The 19,216-nt window shown below is 40.2% G+C and overlaps 4 protein-coding genes across 5 annotated transcripts in view; 2 read left to right on the top strand and 2 right to left on the bottom strand.

Annotated features, from left to right (window-relative positions):
* The window catches only part of LOC306963986 (myosin light polypeptide 6), a 164,509-nt gene that overhangs the window by 128,032 nt on the left and 17,261 nt on the right, over window positions 1–19,216 (bottom strand). The window lies entirely within an intron of this gene.
* tac3a (tachykinin precursor 3a) lies at window positions 906–2,916 on the top strand. Of its 2 annotated transcripts, none has more exons than XM_079558976.1 (7): window positions 906–1,026; window positions 1,263–1,376; window positions 1,478–1,580; window positions 1,661–1,690; window positions 1,760–1,813; window positions 1,945–2,011; window positions 2,318–2,916. In XM_079558976.1, the coding sequence occupies exons 2-7, from the start codon at window positions 1,275–1,277 to the stop codon at window positions 2,334–2,336; spliced, it is 375 nt and encodes a 124-aa protein (XP_079415102.1). In that variant the 5' UTR covers window positions 906–1,026; window positions 1,263–1,274; the 3' UTR covers window positions 2,337–2,916. The 2 variants fall into 2 exon arrangements, with proteins under 2 accessions (XP_079415102.1, XP_079415101.1); XM_079558975.1 differs by having other exon boundaries at window positions 959–1,082; window positions 2,318–2,912.
* On the bottom strand, window positions 3,429–7,674 carry c1galt1la (core 1 synthase, glycoprotein-N-acetylgalactosamine 3-beta-galactosyltransferase 1, like a; the record flags this gene model as incomplete). Its single annotated transcript, XM_079558287.1, has 3 exons — window positions 7,437–7,674; window positions 4,790–5,454; window positions 3,429–3,761 (listed from the first exon to the last, which is right to left on the bottom strand). The coding sequence occupies exons 1-3, from the start codon at window positions 7,645–7,647 to the stop codon at window positions 3,429–3,431; spliced, it is 1,209 nt and encodes a 402-aa protein (XP_079414413.1). The 5' UTR covers window positions 7,648–7,674.
* Window positions 13,436–18,324, top strand: b4galnt1a (beta-1,4-N-acetyl-galactosaminyl transferase 1a). Its single transcript, XM_079558259.1, has 10 exons — window positions 13,436–13,637; window positions 13,724–13,906; window positions 14,484–14,590; window positions 16,312–16,349; window positions 16,432–16,612; window positions 16,714–16,806; window positions 16,882–17,069; window positions 17,131–17,271; window positions 17,743–17,980; window positions 18,099–18,324. The coding sequence occupies exons 1-10, from the start codon at window positions 13,513–13,515 to the stop codon at window positions 18,308–18,310; spliced, it is 1,506 nt and encodes a 501-aa protein (XP_079414385.1). The 5' UTR covers window positions 13,436–13,512; the 3' UTR covers window positions 18,311–18,324.

Raw genomic sequence — 19,216 nt, 5'->3', positions numbered from 1 at the left:
GGTCACAGCATCCCCCGCTGTTTTTGCCTCCACGATCTGAAAGTTTGCTCCACTCAAATATTTATGGTTTTAGGTTTGTACTGCTGTGTAATTGCTTGTGAAAATCATAGGTTTGTGATGGGCATTAAGCCACCCTGCTGTTACTAATGAGATCATGGGGGTGCATTTTTACCACTGCATGTTAAAGTATGTTTTACCAGCAAAATGGTTATCACTAATTCTCCTTAAATTCGATATCCAATGCAAAATGCCATGTAGCAAAGCCAATATGTGTCCCCGCACCTGTCATGGCAGTTTTGGAGGAATCCATCACCAATGAGAGTGACCATGTGTGTGTGGCGTGTTACTCTATGTGTCAATGTTGCTATGAAGATGTGTCTGTCCAAACAACTACAGTCATGACAACTCGGCTTGCTGTCAAAACCTGTCATCAGATGTCAGATAATGGCACGCATAGCATTTACATAATCCACCCAAAGAGCATTAGCACTCTGAAAACTGCTTAACTTGTCATTTAAAATGCCGATGATGTTGCTTCACATTGCATTAACTAAGAGGGTAGTGTACAGTCCATTTTCTGTGTGACTGAACATTGTGCAGAGGATTTCAGAATAGGACTGTGCATAGACTGCATTAGCAAGAAGCAGCTGCTATCTGTGTAATTACTTCCTAAAAAGATTAGTGCGTTGACCATGTTGACTGGAGGGACAAAAAAAACAACACACGGATTCAACTTAAAATTAACTTTAAGTTCTACCAAATACTCACGTCAACGTCAAGTGCTGGAGTTGGGACCACGGACGTAGAGAGTGACGTAATAAAGACTTTTGCCCCTTTTGTGGAGTGCGCGTGCGGCGGAGATGGTGGGACATCGCATTGGTCATCAATGAGCGAGCCTACGTATCCGTGCACAGCGAGATATAAAAGCCGGTGTGGTTCCTCCTACGCTCCAGTCGCTGATTGACATCGCGCAGGTATCCAGCTGTTCAGCCTCCTTTATCCAGAAGACACCGACAGCAGGACCAGGTCAGGCTCCACTCCGCTGCTGGCTCCAAACCACACGGACAAGAGTCTCCAAACAGGTAGACTTTTGTGTTGTTTTAAGTTATTTTTGGTATTTCCAAGATAAACTTATAGATTCATAAAGGTAAAAAAGGTATTGTCGTTTTACGCACGGATTACGCACAACTTTGCTTGTTCTTAAAGGTTTTGTTTCCCCCAATGACAGCAAATAATTTTAAATGTGATTTTCTCTTGTGCAGGTCGGTGCTAAAATGAGGACGGGTGTGTTGTTAGTAGCGCTTTTTTTCGTCATAAAACTTCGGTGCGGCCAGTCTAGGTGTGACGAACAGGACGCGCGCACGTCAAGTTCTGAAGTAGGTCATTTTCTTTATCCAGACAAAGCGATGTTCATGTCCACATTAAGTTTTATTTTTTTTTCTTCATATAATTTTCCCTTCAAAATGTGGCTTTACAGCAAACCGTAGACCGTTTGGATAATCTGAAAAGAAACATTCTGAAGAGGTATAGCGATTTGGATTACGACAGTTTTGTGGGATTGATGGGCAGAAGAAGCGCAGGTAATATTCATAATGTTTAAGAGCTTTTAGTAAATCTAATACACGGATATATATTAACTAATTTATTTTTCTCCCCACAGAACCAAACCCCGTTCAGTCCCCAAATAAAAGTAAATATGAAATGCTTCCTGCTTAATGTGGTTTCAGGTTTTCATAACCACCTTCTCCTCTCCTATTAGGGGAAATGCATGACATCTTTGTTGGTCTTATGGGGAAGAGAAACTCGGAGCCTGGTAAGTGACATCTCCCACAATATTGAGCCATTGTGAACTCTGTGTACATATTATGTGGTACATTGTCTGCGCTCCTCATCCTCTGCGCAATATATCTTTACGAGTCCGTCTGGTAATATGTGCTCGCACAGATAATGGCCCTTGGAGGAGAGAGAGCCCAGAGAGGAGAGGGGTTTTTCTCAACAAATGCAGACTGAGGTGAGTGATTCTTTCTTCTTGAACTTTCACTATCAGAAAAAAAAAACCTTTATACATATATAAAGGGTTTATATATATATATATATATATATATATATATATATATATATATATATATATATATATATATATATATATATATATATATATATAATATACTGATCTGTTCATGCTTTGGTAGGTTTAAATGAAACTGCGCTGTCACATACATTTCTACTGCTTTGTGTGCCGGCAATCACTTTATGTGGAAAGTCTTCAAACATGTAAATACGAATGTTCACAACTGAATGTGTTCCTTTGTTGCAGGCTTCTTCAGGGTCTGTAGCAATATTCTGAGTCCTCTCCTTTACCATCAGACACAGCCAAATTACCAAGGATCGTGACACCACTTGAAAATGGGATTGTAAATGAAACTCAGATTGTAAATGTTTGATCCGATACCTAAAAGTAAAATCATGGGTTTAACACAGTATGCCGTTTTGCTAAAATGTCAAATAAAAATATTTTTTGTATACATAAGTTATTGTTTGCGATTGGTCATGTCTTTTCTCTGTCTGGAATGTTAACAACAACAATGTTACAAAACATAAAACATTTGACAAAAGGATTTATTCAGTCATGTATTGTACCACATTTATCAAACAGCAGCACTGACATCAGAGTATCCCATGTCACTCCAAAGAGAAATTAAAGCATTTCTAAAATCATCATCATGGCTTTTTAAAAACAATGTGCATCAACATCATCAAGTTTAATAAAACAAAGTGTAACCCATTGTTGCCTTAATACTTTGTAAATAATAAACTAGTTGGTTAGTAACATAAGACTTTATTGATCTCACAATGGAAAAATTCACTTGTTTGCCCAGTCGAGATTTGTTTAAAGCTAAATAGGCACTGAAATTTGTCATATGACATTGTAGAAAGTGGGTATTTAAAAACTGCTTTATTAAGTTACCTATTGAGGATACAAGCTTTGAACACCATGACACGCCTCATTTGAAAGCTCAGAACCAGAATTCTGCACTGGCTAATACAGACTTGATTGGGCACAGGTACTGGGGTTTTGGTAGTGAGAATGTGAGAATACTGATTTTCTCAGTTTTATTGAAGACTGAGAGAATCTGAATATGTGTCATCAAATATGTGAGGATTTGACTGATTTCTGATCAAACAAATGGCTTAAAAATAGGTTACGACAGCTTTGACAAACAAATCAACATAACAATTGTCATCAGAAGACTAAATATTTCATTTGAACAAGTTTAAATACTATGTGTGAAACAGACTGATAATGTTTATGAAAGATGAAAAGAAAAATACTCCACCTTTGATAAATAAAACTGTAAAATTGACAGTTCAAATAATTCTAACTGACAAAGTCCAACATGCACAAAATGACTCCCTGCTTGGTGAATTCAGTGATGTTGTTCATGTCTGACTGTAGCTCCATCATCATTGTGGCCGTATGTTCGACGGGTTTCTTCTGTTTTTGCCTGGGTTTGATTCGCAGTGAAGGAGGAGCTTACGGTCGTGAGGTTCCTCCGCTGTATCTCCTCCTGAGCGCCTTTGTGCACCGCGGTAACAGCGGGCATGTGAGGGAGGGGGGAGAGGCTGTGGTGATGAGGGGGCAAATACCGCGGCCAGTACCCATATGCCCTCAGGTGATAGGTGTAGTACTCCAGAGTGTACATCAGCGCTGCCTCCACATAATGGAATGACACTGCCAGATCCGAGCAGCACTGTGGACCCTAGGAACACATCACCAACGTCAGTGAAATCAAACCGAAGCTGAAACACACATGTTATCAACTTTCAGTGGGTTAAGTGGCGGATATGACATTATTTTGTTCAGAGAATTGTAATATATTTTGTTTCCATCATTAGGTCACACACACACACAACCTACTTGACTGTTTATGAAAACACAATTACTTTTATATAATGCTGAGTTCAGCCCAGCCACTGTCTGACACAAACAGTAATTGCCCCTTCATTTTAATTGCAAAGTATTGTAAATTAGCATCGACAACAAATCCTGCAATTTTCCCTGTTGTGTGCTGGACATTGTCACAGCTGCAATCATGTACTCAAACTGTACTCGTTTCTATTTTAACACACGCTATATATTCAGAGGTCAGGCGCAGATTTAGAATGGGCAAAATAATCAATTATTTCTTTGTTCATGATTAGTCCTTTTCGGTGTAAAGAGAATGCTTTACAGTTTGATGTAAAATTGTCTAAAATTTTGATCTGGTTTCTCAAAAAAGATCTAGTGATGTTAGAGGTGGATAGTATCAAGTAACTTTTACTTTTTCAGTATTATAATATTATTATTACCCAACACTTGTATGAAAAGTAAAATTTCAAAGCTTTCTCAAATAATCCATGACAAAGGTGCTCGTTGGTGACCTGACCTGAGAGAAAAACAACAACAAAAAGATACATTTCCTGCTTCAAAATTCTCAAAGCCTTCTATTTCAAAGTGATATCTCATTTAAAGTCTATAAATGTAAATTATAGTAATAGATTTCTTTAAGCGATGTTTATTCAATTATATATTTGCCACTTGAAATGAAGACTTTTTGGAGAAAATGTAAATAAAAAATTTTGATGCAGGAAGAGTGTCTTGGTTTTTCTTTCTCTCACTTTCTTTTAAATGTTTTAACAGTAAAAAGGTTTCGAAGATACTATTCATATTTCAACCATCTTAATTAGACAAATAGAACAAATAAACATAAAATTTGATGTTATTTATGTTGTTTATGCTGATACTTGCCTCAATAATAGGGTAATAGCAGTAGCTCCCATACCAGAAGTTTCTGGAGAATTTTCCCGTTAAATGGTGCTCTGGTACAAAAGGATGAAAAGTCTCCCTGTGCAGCGAGTCCCTGGAATCCCCCGCTATGACGCCCATCTTTTCCAAGCACTGTCCTAGCGCCAGGTCCTCCACAGGGGTGGTGTGCTTGCAAACTTTTGTCCGAAATCCTTCCACAAACCTCTTGAGGGCCTCTTTGCTGAGCACGTACCCCGCCCCTCCGCTCATGTAGCCCTGCTTGGTGTAAGGTTTAAAGCGTTTCCCAAAATATATCGGCTCTCTTGGCGTGTGATTGGACAAGAGCCAGCGCAGGTTGTCCACGACCACAAAAGTGTCATCGTCTGCTTTGAGGAACCAGTCTGCATCTTGTGAATGGTGTTCATAGACGTAGTGAAATGCACGGATGGTTTTCCAGTAGAGTTGGCTGCGGCCCTCCTTAGTGCCTAGGCCAACAGCAGGGAAGTCGGTGTCCTGCTGAGAGCTCATGAACAGGACCAGGTTACAGTGGCGACTCCAGGTGGCTCTGATGTGACGCGCACGGCTCTCCAGGTTGTGTGGCCCAGTCATCACCCAGCACAGCACTCGCACTTTCTGGTATAGCGAATCTGCAACCTGGCTATCCTCCTCTAAAAAGAAGACACAAGAGTCAGATGGCTAAGTTTAGGAATATAAAGCACACTATGTGTATGTAATCCGTCAATCGCCCAGGCAACTTCCATAGCAACATTTTTAACAAAGTTTTTTTCCAGGGTCATTTCATGTTATTACAGTGTAATTGGACATCTATGGTTTCATGGCAATTGCATGTGTGCTTTACTAGCTATCAATATCTGGAGACAAATCAAGGCAAGTAGCACCTATGTTTACTGATAAAAGTGGCAGTACTTTAATTTGTATTTTACGTTTATTTATCTACAAAAGTCCCACTTTTTTCAGGAGAGTCCTGACACCTATTGTACATGTTTAGGACACCAGAGCACCTGGAGGAAACATTCAAACTCCACACAGAACGGTGTGAATCAAACGCAGGACCTTCTTACTGTGAGTGCCAGACAATATGTTAATTTATTATATTTTATTCTGCACCATATTTATAACAACTCAAATGTCAATCACATTTATCAGCCAAGACATGAGACTCAGACACAGACACAGGGCGGAATAAGCACAGGCTGCACCGTAAAGTCAGACCCCGACACCCGGGACGAGCGGTCGATGGCCATAGTTTAAATCTCTTGTATGAAAGTTTTTCTGTTTCTGTTCCTTAGTGATGAATTACTTTTGGGATATTGAGACGTTTTCTTCACGATATTATCAATGATCCGTAACACAAACAATTAGACCCCTGACACACAAGATGGCGCCAAATGGAACTGTGCCAGAGTGTGACGTCAATGGAAAACTATATAATGGAAATCTATATATACACGGCCCTCTATTTGGGTGGTGTCATTTGTATGTTCATACTATGAAGATATGAGGACCAGCACTTGCCCTGGCCAATTTAGGCAAGATTGAACTTTGAACAATGCTGTAGATGGCGGGAGCATGGGGTTAAAAAATTAACCCGCAGTTCGGCGCCCCCTCCAGCAGAGGGTGCCTAAGCCCAGGGCCGGCCCTTGAGCCAGGGCACAACAGAGACATTATCTTGTTGTAAGTTCTTAAAGTATCTGGGTGTGGGCATTGATAACCTGCTAAACCTGTCCAAAAGACGCTACTCTCTACACTATTTCAGAAGACGTCTGTTTATTGTGAGCACAGAAATGCTGAATCACTTCTACCATTGTTGCATGGAATGGTCGTCCAATGGTGCAGAGCAAAACACAAATTGAGAGACTAGTCCTGAGGGTCAGGAGGCTGCCTAGGAAGAAAGAGCTCCCTTCCCTGAAAGACATTTTTTGAAAGCTCTGTCCCCATCCAAGCTCAGAAAATCATTGAGAATCTCTCCCATTTTCTGACTGGTGAATATGAAACTCTCCCATCAGATGTTACAGAGCAAGAGATACAAGCTCTCAGTCTTCCCCTACTCTATGTCTCTTTTACACACACGACATACGCTGTTTGTTCTATATATCGCAGGTAAAGAGTCTTAATTGCAACTGTTTTTTTGTTTTGTTTAGTTTGAGATTGTGCATGTTAATGAACTCACATTGGTCATGCATGAAAATACGCCACGCCGGATTGTAGCCATGGGCTAATTAACATCCGTTTTCCCCAGTCTCATTCCCAAACACACTCTCATTCATCCTGGCCTATTGTACAAGTCTTTAGTGTTTTTGGTGGTAGGGGAAACCAGAGCACCCTACGCGGACACGGGGAGAACAAATAAACTCCACAGAAAGACCCGTCCAGGTGGGATCGAGCCCTTAACCGCCACACTACCGTGACGTCAGATCATTTGAATTGATTATTTGCTTGTATTTGCATTTGAATTTGAATGGTTGTGTGAGCAGCACCTGCGGGCAATGTGCCCAAGACAAAGTTGATCAATCAATCAATCAATCAATCAATCAATCAATCAATCAATCAATCAATCAATCAATCAATCAATCAATCAATCAATCAATCAATCAATCAATCAATCAATCAATCTGGAAACCCCTCTTACCTGTGTGATTAGGATGGATAAGGTTGACCAGTGCAAAGCCATGTTTGCTCCAGTTAGTCAGTTTGTCTTTGAAGACTGTTCCTTTCTCCTGGGCCTCAGTGAGCACGGGGTAGCTCCTCTCGAACCACACCTGACGCAGGAACACGTACACACAGCACGTCCCAACCAGGAAGCCAAGTGTGAAAGCCCATCTGGAGCTGGACACCTTCATCTTCGTGCAGCTCCTGCGCCTCCCTTAGGACATCTATACAATACCATACATGCACAACTATTACAGCCTCTTAACACTGTTAATTAATACATTTCATATAGTTTATCACAAGGGTGTAAATACTGTTTCTAAAAGTATTTACATTTCACGCTAAATACGCCATCGATGATTAATGATGATGGGGGACAGGTTGAAGAGGAGAGTGACAGAGACAAATTGTCGGAACCAGGAGTCGAGCTGACGTTGGGCGCGTGTGCAGTCTAATCGGGACGCACGTTCCTGAAATTGGACACTTGAACGCCCCGTATTGAGAATTGGGCATCTTCAAGCTTATTTCACGTATGCATTGTCTTTGTTGAAGGCTGTTGACGCCTAATCATTGCGCTCTGCCTGTTTGGAAAAACACGCGTTTGAACATTTCAGTGATCTGCACATTTACCTTCGCTTGATGGTCTTTCATTCATGAAGGCGATCAGCTCAACTCCAAAAGCGAACCATAGCGCCCAAACAGACAACACTTCGACGCACCAGCGAACAGTGCTTTTCCATTGTGCCCACGCTAACGGTTTGAAATAAATTCGCCTTTGTTGCTGTTAAATAATACGATTAGTGCAATGAATCTACAGCAGATTTACGCATACAACTGCATTTGGATTGGCTACTGACGCATGACGTAGGAGGAAGCGGCTTAAACCGTTTTAAGAATGGTCAAAGGCAACAAAAAAGGCAGGCTATAAGACCTAAATTTAATATATTTTGATTGTATTATTTTAAATATTACCATCAAATATCGATTATTATAACAACGTAAGACGAAACCAAACAAAACACTTTAATCAACATAAAACCAACGACCCAGTGATTAGTGTGACCGGTAGATGTCACTATTCACCTATTCCAGATCCATGCAGGTAAACATTTAATGATCTGAACTTGTTCAAATAACAATGAAAAATGCGCAAATAAAGAATTCTGATAATACTAATAATAATAACAATAGCAACTAGAAATGCAATGGCTGCGCCATTGCGATTGACTGCGGAAATGCGGAAAGCGAATGCAGAAATTGCATAAACTATTCAAATTGCATAATCAAATTTGCATAAACTGGTAAAATGCATAAAATGTCATGTTGCATAAACTGCATAAAGTGGTAAAATGCATGAATGGGTTAATTTGCATAAATTATGTAAATTGCATAAACGCTTTAAAATGCATTAACTGGTTAAATCCCATAAAGTGGTTACTTTGCATAAATTATTAATATTGCATAAACGTTTATATTCCATAAACTGGTCAAACTGTTGAAATGGCCTCAGTGCTTGATTGGCAGAAGCTGCACAAATGGCTGAAAGTCCTGGAGTCTCCCCATTGGCTGGATTCGCACATACACACTAATGCAAAAACTTCAAACTCTCGTATAAAAAAACTGGAAAACTGCAGAAGGCCAATTTTTTCTCAAAACCCACAAGTTGCATAAGCTGAACATGCACAAAGTGCAAAAATTGCATAAAATGCAGAAAAAAGTGCAGAAAAGCATGGATTTGCGGCAGCCCCATTATAAGTCAATGGGAAAAATCTCCGACATTTTGGCCGATTGCGGAAAAACCGTAAGTTGCAGAAGTCCCAAAAGTAATAGCACCCTTCTCCTCAACATGCGGAACGTTTTGATGCATAACTTGCATAAATTGCACAAAGCATGAAGGTGCTGAAAGCTGGAGAAAATCGGGAAAAAGATGGAAGAGGAATAATAATAAAGAACATGAAAACCAATAATTGACTGCGGAAGAATTCCGCAGTCAATCAATAATAATAAAGAACATGAGTCTTTGTCTGACCGCAGTCAATCAATAAGCTGGCACAATTCTCCATCCAGTATCATAGGCTGTGGTTCCTTATCACACAAATGCCAATAATGGATAGCTGCAGACAGACAATTAACAACCTTCAGATCCGTACAGTGTGAAACCAGCCACTAGTAATGACATTTAGGCTTTATGTCTCTGTCTTTGTAGCATTTAAAGACACACCACATAACATTTCACCCAATAAATAGAGTTAAGTGCTAGCTTTGTTTTTCTTTGATATTTTTATTGTTGCAAATACCTAAACAAACGTGTGCCTTTCATTTGAGAGACTTATCTTTCCTCAGACCTGACTTTAACTTTACTGGGAGCGGGACGTCTCCAGCTCGTCTCCATGGAAATGTGACTTAAGTATGAGATTTAAATAGATTAGGTCCTAACCTAAATCCATTCTGTAATTACTCATAGCATTTTTTGAGCGTGTGTCAATCTGCTCATTAGGGACATGTTTTTTGGTTTTGGCAACAGCATGATCCTAAATATTAATTAGTGTGGCTTTAAATTGTGCTGGTTGTTGCTTTAAATGATCCCAATTCCTTACAAACTTATACATCTCTTTGCATATTTCAATCTTTTATTATGATTATGATTACTATAGGCTATTATACGTACATCTTTTATTGTTTTGTTAGTATCAAGTTCCAGGCTTTAGTGCCTTGTCCAGAGAAAGCTGATTGTCCAAATTAAGTGTTTAGTTTCGGGATCTGATAGTTTCCGTTCTGAGCTCCTCTAGTCCTTGTACCCACAGCCCTGAGTGGAACTATACACTCACTCAAGACCTGTGGGGTTTGCTGGTTCGAACATTTATGCATCAGCTTCAGCTGGGAAAATGTGATAACATTTTCAAAAGATAAAATGTTTAAATTCCTCAGACTGATACAATGATGTGACCTAATGGGCATCTAGGATTTTGACCGCTCTGTTATAAATCATTTGTAATGGCTTGACTGTAGTGGCGGTGGCCTGAGACCATGAGCAGATGCAATAACTAATATGCGAGAAGATCATGGCGTGCATGAAAGTGTGAGCAGCATGAAACGGGAGGTAGTTCCTGATCAGTCTGAATGTGTAAAGATTTGCTTTGGCCACACAATGATTTTTTTGATGTGACTGTCAAATTTAAGTTGAGAGTCAAATACAAGGCCCAGGTACTTTACCTCTGAGACCTGCAGGATCATATGACCATTTATCTGTACATTTAGTTCTTCGGATATGGACTTGAATCTTGAGGCAAAGCAAACTGACATGTTTTTTTTTAACATTCAATGACAGACCTGTGTTTTGAAAACAAACTGCCACAGTTTGCAGGTGTTTTGCCAGTTCCTCAGAAACTGCATGCACACTTTTCCCTCGCACATAAACCACTGCATCGTCAGCATACATCTGAAATCCTGCTGTAGGACATGAGTCTGGCAGATCATTAATGTACAATGTAAAGAGCAAAGGCCCAAGAATGGACCCCTGCGGTACACCTGTGTTAATTTTTAAAAATGTAGACATTTGATTATTGACCACCATACACTGATCTCTCTGTTCAAGATATGATTTGAACCACTGTAAAGTTAATGTTGTAAAGTTGAGATTGGACAGTTTGTGGATTAGGATGTCATGATTTAAATTTTAGTGTATCAAATGCTTTTTTGAGGTCCAAAAAGACAGCGCCAACAATTTCTCCCCTATCTATTGCAAGTTTGAGTTGCTCCACAAAGAAGCAGTTTGCCGTTTCAGTTGAGTATTGGGGACGGAAGCCAAATTGTAATGGGTGTAAAATATTATTTGACTGTATAAAAGACATAAGCTTTTTTCTAACACCTTTGAGAATACAGGCAAGATACTTACAGGCCGATAATTACAAGCGTGGTCTGGTGTTCCTGACTTAAATATTGGCGTAACTCCTGCCTGTTTCCAGGGTGTGGGGAATTGTCCGCTCTGACTGGTCTTACCAGTCTGTGTAGGTAAGACCAGAGCATCCTCAAGTTTAGTGGCTCTTTGTTGTATCCGGGCCATGTTGTTTTGGGCCTCAGTGCATCAGGACACACCGAGGCCCTCACCTCCGTCTGGTATGTGAGACAAAAAATAGACACTTTACTTTGTTGTCAGGTGGATCCAAGAATCTGAAATGTGTCTTGGGTAGTTGGAAAATACCAACAACGTAATGCCTTTCGTCACCGTTTTGTTCCTGCAGACCCCCTTGGACACTTGAGTGGTACTGTACCCCTCCCTCAAGAGTTGTTGCAGTTTGTTTAGAAAGCCATCACTTTTGTAAGAGGACTATTGTATGTTAAAAGATGTTCAAAATAAACATTAAATAGGCCTACTCCAAAAACTACAGAATGTTCACCACTTTTTAAAATCTGAAATAGTTCCAAGTAGGGGAGATGGACCTATATTGGACCAGTCCCGAAATTGGACCATCACTCGTTCTCCTTTCCATAAATAGTTAGCACATCAATTTGCGATCAAAATGACGTGCGACGTGATATTACGTCTGCCTGAGATGATTGACGGCGGGAATGATCAAAATGAGCAAATGGTGACAATAAAAGTGTTTTCACACATTTCTTTGTAATTTTAGATCATCTTTGGGAGTGTGGTGTGTATACATCCGAGAACTCAAGTGGGTGCTGGCCCGATATTGGACCACCCCATGTGTCCTTATTGGACCAGTTCGGTCCAATGTAATGCAATGGACTCTCTCCACGCATTAACATGATTAAAACATCTGCACACATTTCAGGGCTATAATGACATGAATTAATAAATAAATAGATTAATTAATTAATAAATAATACAATTAAAAATACGTTTAAAATTTTGTAAAGGTGTGTTGTGTTGCTCACATGTTCAAAATAAAATAACGAACGAACGAACGAAAATATATACTCATTGTACTTGCCATTTGAAGCAAAGCATTCATACAACACATACACTGAGGGAGACAACAAGGATGAACAGTTGGTTACAGGTCAGGATTGTGAATGTGTGTGCTGTGAGTAAGTATGTAAGTACTTAAGTATTTAATCCAATTTTTATTTGCTTAGGCCAAATTATACATAGTTTTACATGTGGTCCAATATTGGGATCGACCTGGTCCAATATAGGTCACCATGTCCCCAAATTGGACCACTTTCAAAAAAATGATTTTTGGATTTTACTGCAATAATATAATATTTGACAAGCTCCTATCTTGTATGCATAGAGCACTTATTGTAACTCATTCACTGAGGCACAAATGCTTTTGATGCACTTAATTAGAAAGGAGATATACGAATATGTCCTTAGGGGGTCCAATATAGGTACACCTCCCCTACCCCCTGAAAACAGAGCGCTACCTCTAAGACCTGACCAAAAATATGCAGCCGGGGTCTGGTTTAATTGACCCAACTTAGTAGGATGTGAGGGGAAAACATTTAGAGGAGATTTAGCTGCAAAAAATGCTGATGTTTCCAGAAAAGCACACATCTGAATACCGGGGGAACACAAACATAATCTTGTCATCACGGCAATGCAAATTCTGCGAGCCATCAAGGAGTGGCCTCTGCCGCCTCATTAACAGGAAAAGAAGAAGCTGACGCACATGCCCACAGACGCCCCAAACTGGAGTCTATAACCAACATGCATTTATTTCCTTGAAATAAAAACCGAGGTTCTAAAAGCAGAGGTGAGTAGCGCACTCTTTATTACTTTGTTCAAGCCATAGTTGACAAAAGAAGACTGAAGAGGTTTAAGGCGAGCCGAACCTGTTACAAACAAAAGCTACATTTGCAAATGTGTTTATCCCTGTTTTGTTAACTGTTGTAAATGTGTTCACTCTCTTTTTACGTTGATACAGGCTATAGTCCACATTTAAATAGTTTATTCACTTCCTTGGTAGGAGTCTTGTATTTGCATCTCACCTTTTTCTTCATTTCTATTTTAGATGCGGGTTCAAAGAAAAGCTCTTGCTCTGACCTGTTTTTTTGGACTTGGAGTGACCCTCATTTATTTTGTATGGAGTCAGATGGGTAAATCAGGAGTGGATTCTTTACCCAGACAAGACAGGACACATTTCATGCAGTTTTTCAGCCAATACAAAAAGACATTGAGCCATGACAGTGGTTTAAGAGTGAACGAGGATGTGGCTTGGTATGTGTTTTGTCAGCAAAGTCTTTTGCATGTGTACACATGCTCATCCAAAGTTCTGTAATGGCAACGCAATGTTGTTTTTGCAGCAAACTGGCACTAAATGTATGCTCATGTATTGCTGATAAGGAGAGCCTTCAAATCCCATTCTCCAACTGGATTTTCCCGCGAGTTTGGGCTCACAACTTGGGCCATGCCTTTTTGGAGGCGCATCCTGATCCAGAAGGGGTAAAGACTCTCCGAGCTCAAGAGTACAGTAGCTTTCAGAAGAGGTAAGGAACACAGCTTTCCTGTTTCATCACCATCTTCCTGAGCATGTGGTGACTTGACTTGCCTTTTGACTCGGCATTGGGCCAAAGTCAAATGCTACCTTTCTCTATATATCCAGGCTTTGGACTTTAATATCTACAAATCATAACAATCAGTGCCATGTATTTCATGAATTTGTTCTGAACACCAATGAAACTGTAAATGCCTCCAAATTCATATTGCTGTATCAACTGTCAATCCTAGCTTTTCTCTCACGCTGTTCAGCGTATTCAATGCTGAGCTTATCTTAAACTATAAAAGACACTCTATAGTGAACTTGATTTGGCCAAAGACAATAGGATTCTATCAACTTGAATCATCCCTTTTTGAAATTATACTAAAAAGGTCTAAAAAGTGCACTCAAGTCTCAACACACTAGACTTTAACCCAACATAAACATTTTATTGCAGGGCAGATGTTTTATTACCAAAGCACCCTATTTGTGTAGTATATGTCTGTGTTGCAAAGTGACTAAAAAAGACAAGTAAATCCAAAGATTCTGCAGTACTGTTTTTTAAAATATTAATGTTTCACTAACAGATCCTACACAGCAGCCAATGGACTCATAGTGGCTGAAGCCAACAGTCCTCTGCAGTACCCTACACAAGGAGTGGAGGTGCGACCACTCAAAACTGTCATCATTCCTGGTAGTGACACAACTTAAACATTGCTATGATGTACATTTCACTTCTTTCTTTAATATTGCAACTGTTGTAACTTGAAGATTTTCCTCACCAAGGGGTAGTTAGCCTCAAGGTCAAAAATACTATAGGCATTCTCAGGCTGTTTGCAGAAGTCACTATTCGCAAAGTCATGCAGGAAGTGTTAGGACCCGCATTGTTCAATAAGTAGCGCAGCACGTGGGCGTGCAGTTGGCTCATCACCACGCTATTTTTTTGAGAGAGAGAAATTCTATAGCCCAGAGTATCCCAGAGAAAACAAAACTTTACCTTGCTTGATTAACTTGACAATATGCTGTTTGCAAGAGGATCCAATCTCTCACCTCCGTGAACTTAGTCCCTCATCATGCTCAAATTTAAATACAAAGTATGTAAATCGTTTGTGCTACGTTTGTGCTGTAAACATCCTTCGTTTGTGCTGTTATCGTTTTTGAGATATTAATGATTGTTTTATTGGTTCAGATCTGAGGTCACCCTGCACGTTATAAAGCTCCAACACGGGTAAAAAAAATAGTGTCAACCGCTTCCTCTGCATCTGTGCAGAGGGAATCTGTGCTCTAAAGATTTCCCGTTTGTGCTGGTTTGGTTTTTAAACTATGACAAACTTTAGACCCTTTTCACCCTCATCCTCCTCTGAGACGCGCGCACGTGTCAGGAGCAACACGGCAACACACACTGCATGCAAAATGGTGATGGGGCCAGGTTCACGCTAATCTGGGGCCCTGTCCCAATACCCACACTGCGCCCTACGCTCCTCTGCGAAGTGTGCACTTGGGTGCACGAAAGGGTTCGAGTGCGCAGGTTACAAGTGTGCAAAAATGGCAGAATTGGGACAGTGCGACTGACGTCATTTTCAGACCTAAACTTAATAAAGTCGAAGGTAATTTTGTCCGTCCCTGTGAAAAAATAAGTAGTAGTTAATGAGTTGACGTTAAAACACCTTAATATATTAGATATTAGTAATTTATTTGAGCTCGCTGTATAATTTTTATTTTAAATGTAGAGTGGGTAACTAACTAGTATCTGGTCAGTTTTATGTTTTTTTTATGTGTTTTTATAAGTTTTGTTGTTAAGTTTTGTTGAAGTGAAAAGTTGAAATAGGATTTTAATGCATGACAGCACAAACAAAAAGTATTGAAATTGTTGCATAATGTACCGGTGCATCATATTTTTATGCTTCTTCCCAAGTAACATAGCAAACCTTGAGTGTATTTACATATATACAGCATGAGAAAAGCTGAAATATTTCATCAAAAGTAAGGTTTTTCAGCACAAGATCCGCGGATGCAGCGTTTTTTCTGTCTCTTTGGTCCGTACCGTAAAGAATTATGGGCAATATACTTCGCCAAAGTCCGCTTGGATTCGGGCTTCGGCGAAGTGTGGATCAGGGGCGCAAAGGGGGCGGGGCGAAAGACCCCTCTGGAGGATTGGGACACCCTACGCACTCGCACCCATCATTGGGAACGCGCATAGGCCCACTTTCAGCTTCTTTCCTTTTTGTTTCCATTCTAATTCAACCTTTTGAATCCTCGAATCCCTCATCTGACTAATCTTTAATTGTAAAACTTTGCTCTTCTCTTTGCATGTCACATGAGCATTTACTGGGATATTGTTTATCTCATCTCACAACTGCTACTACTGCAACTACTGCACTTTATAATAGTAATGATACTGTTCCTAATTTGCAGGATTGGCTCTTAATACAAAGACTGCATCTCCTTACAAGGTAACTATACAGCTACAAAGTGCATGCATCATATGGAATGGACAGTGTTCTGCAGTTTAACATTATGAATACATTATTAAAGGTGTATTTGAGAGCTGCACTGGGCACTTTTGACGTGCTAGCCTTTGTGGATGGTGTGTCTTTGAACGGAGAGGGTGAAAATCACATGACCCTGTCTAGTGCCAGTCAGTCTGCTCTGAACCAGCAGTTGGCCTTTGTCACCTACACCAACACCGTGTTTCACCCCAGGACCGCCGAGAATGGTGAGTGAACAGTTCATTTGTCTCTGCATCGACTACATTTTCGCATAAAGTTGAGCAAATGTGTCGTATAATATAAAATGTGGATGTTTTCGTACATGCAGTTGAGTTTGGAACAGAGGGTTTTCGTTCGCTCTTCACCATTAAAATTGGGCACAAAAACACTCCACATCTTTACAACTCTGGACACCAAGGAGGTTTGTTGCACCCTGTTGACTGTAACCTTATGACTGTGACTGTAATGTGACAAATAATCTTCTCCCCAAATCTAGAGTACAACATCAGTGCTCTTGTCACAATAGCCACCAAGACTTTTCTGCGTTACGATAAACTCAAAGATCTCATCGACAGCATCCGGCAGTACTACCCCACTGTTACCATAGTGATAGCTGACGATAACCAGCACCCTCAACCAGTGACCGGGCCTCACATTGAGCAGTATATCATGCCATTTGGAAAGGTAATCCTATTGTGTTTTCAGCTGTGAGACTGTATCGGTTTACACATGTTTTACTCCACAGGGCTGGTTTGCCGGCAGAAACCTTGTGGTTTCACAGGTAACTACCAAGTATGTGCTGTGGGTAGATGATGACTTTTACTTCACGTCAAACACCAAACTGGAGAAGATGGTGGACATTTTGGAGAAAACCACTTTGGATCTGGTGAGACACGTTTGAGTAATTCCGTATTGATTTATTGATTTATTGGTTTATTTGGTCGGGACAGTGCATGTTAATGAATATACATGGGTCTCATGCATGTAAACACGCCACACCGGATTGATGCAAACTCCACAAAGAGAGGCCTGGAAACTAGGACCTTCTAGCTGTGAAGCACTATAGCACTAACTGCTGCAACCCCGTGCCACCCACGGTAGCGCAGCGGTTTGCTGGGTGGCATTGACTTCCCTTGTGACTGTTGATGGTTGAAACATACCACAGCAACGCAGTCACATTATGACATTCATTAACTGGAGGTCCTGCCCTAGGTCCCAAAGGTGGTGCAAAGGAGTTGTGTAATTTAGATAACGGGTCTTGTGTGTAAGGCAACTATGGTCCAGATTTTTATTGGGGAGGGTGGGGGTGTTTGATTGCACCACGTGTTGCTTAATCCCTCCCGTGTGCGGTCCTCAGGTTGGCGGAGCAGTGCGGGAGGCAACTGGTTACACGGCCACTTTCCGTCACATTATTTCAGTGGAGGACGGGGGAGATGAGGGGGACTGCCTGCACATCCGGAACGGTTATTACCACGACATCCAGGGCTTTCCAGACTGTGTTGTGGCTGATGCTGTGATCAACTTCTTCATGGGGAGGACAGACAAGGTGCGAGCGGCGGGGTTTAACCCACGCTTGGCCCGATATGGTCACTTGGGTAGGTGTGTTATGTTGATATACTGGAAATGGCCAAATGACATATAGAAAAACAGTGCGATGAACAAAGAATGTATGTTTTCATTTTATTCTCATTTGTCTATTCGTGCTTTTCGCAGAGTTCTTCATTGATGGTCTCGGCTCTTTGCACATTGGTTCCTGCAGTGACGTCATTGTGAACCATGCCTCGAAGATCAAGCTGCCCTGGGGAAAGACAGAGTCCGAAAAAGCATACGCAAAATTTCGTTATACTTCGAACACTGACGACACCAATCTGCACAATGAGATCTTCTACTTTACCAACAGGTTCAAATGCATGTCCAGCAACTAAAACCTCTCTCGCTTTGAAGGATATGTACACAGCCTCTAAGCTGTTTACTTTACTGATAAAGGATTATTTGTATTGTGTGCACTGTTTGATAAATTCAATTGCTTAAATAATTGAAGGCCAAACAAAGGGTGCGGTTCTTGAGTCATGCATGCAATATATTTCCCTGCTCTCTCTTTTTGTACTTTTTATTATGTGTGGCTCAATGAAGATTGTGTGTACTATAGCCTACTGCTTTTATTATTTTTATATAAGTGAGTTGACAGGTTCATCTCATGTGCTTTTCATTGCATTGTTGTGTGTTAATCTGCACATGACAAATAAATCTATATCTGTTTACATTTTCTGAAACTTTTTTTTGTAATTTAGCTTTACTGTGTCTCTTTTTACACCTACAACATATTTACTTCTTTATCGGTTTAATAATACCACTTGAGGGCTGTTGGAAATAGTGTACATGAGTGTCGTGAGCACGTTTCGCCACTAGATGGAAGAATTGTAAAAGAATTGTGTTACGTAGCAACTATTGACCATCTTAAAGTGATTCTCACATCTGAACCTTAGACATAATATTAATCTGGACCTGTAGGCTACACATAAAATATTATACCAAATTCCAAGTACCGCCGGGATTAGATCAAGGTCAAGTCAGGACTAACCGGGTCTAAACAACAGAAAACAAATTACAGATATTAAAATGAATGAACTCTAAAATGACCCCGAAGAATCAGCAGTATATGATTAATTATTGTGAGTGAACAAGCCCACAAACTACTGGTGCAATCATTGAACCAGAGTCAGACACATGGAACATAAAACCTGGTAGAGATAAATCATAAACTATAAAAACTTTAAAACTAAAATGCATAAAATAGATTCAAATAACATAAATAAATAAAGAACAATTTG

The sequence above is a fragment of the Gobius niger genome, assembly GCF_951799975.1.
Source record: "Gobius niger genome assembly, chromosome: 6".
NCBI lineage: Eukaryota > Metazoa > Chordata > Actinopteri > Gobiiformes > Gobiidae > Gobius > Gobius niger.
This window is presented reverse-complemented; position numbering and strand designations above follow the sequence as displayed.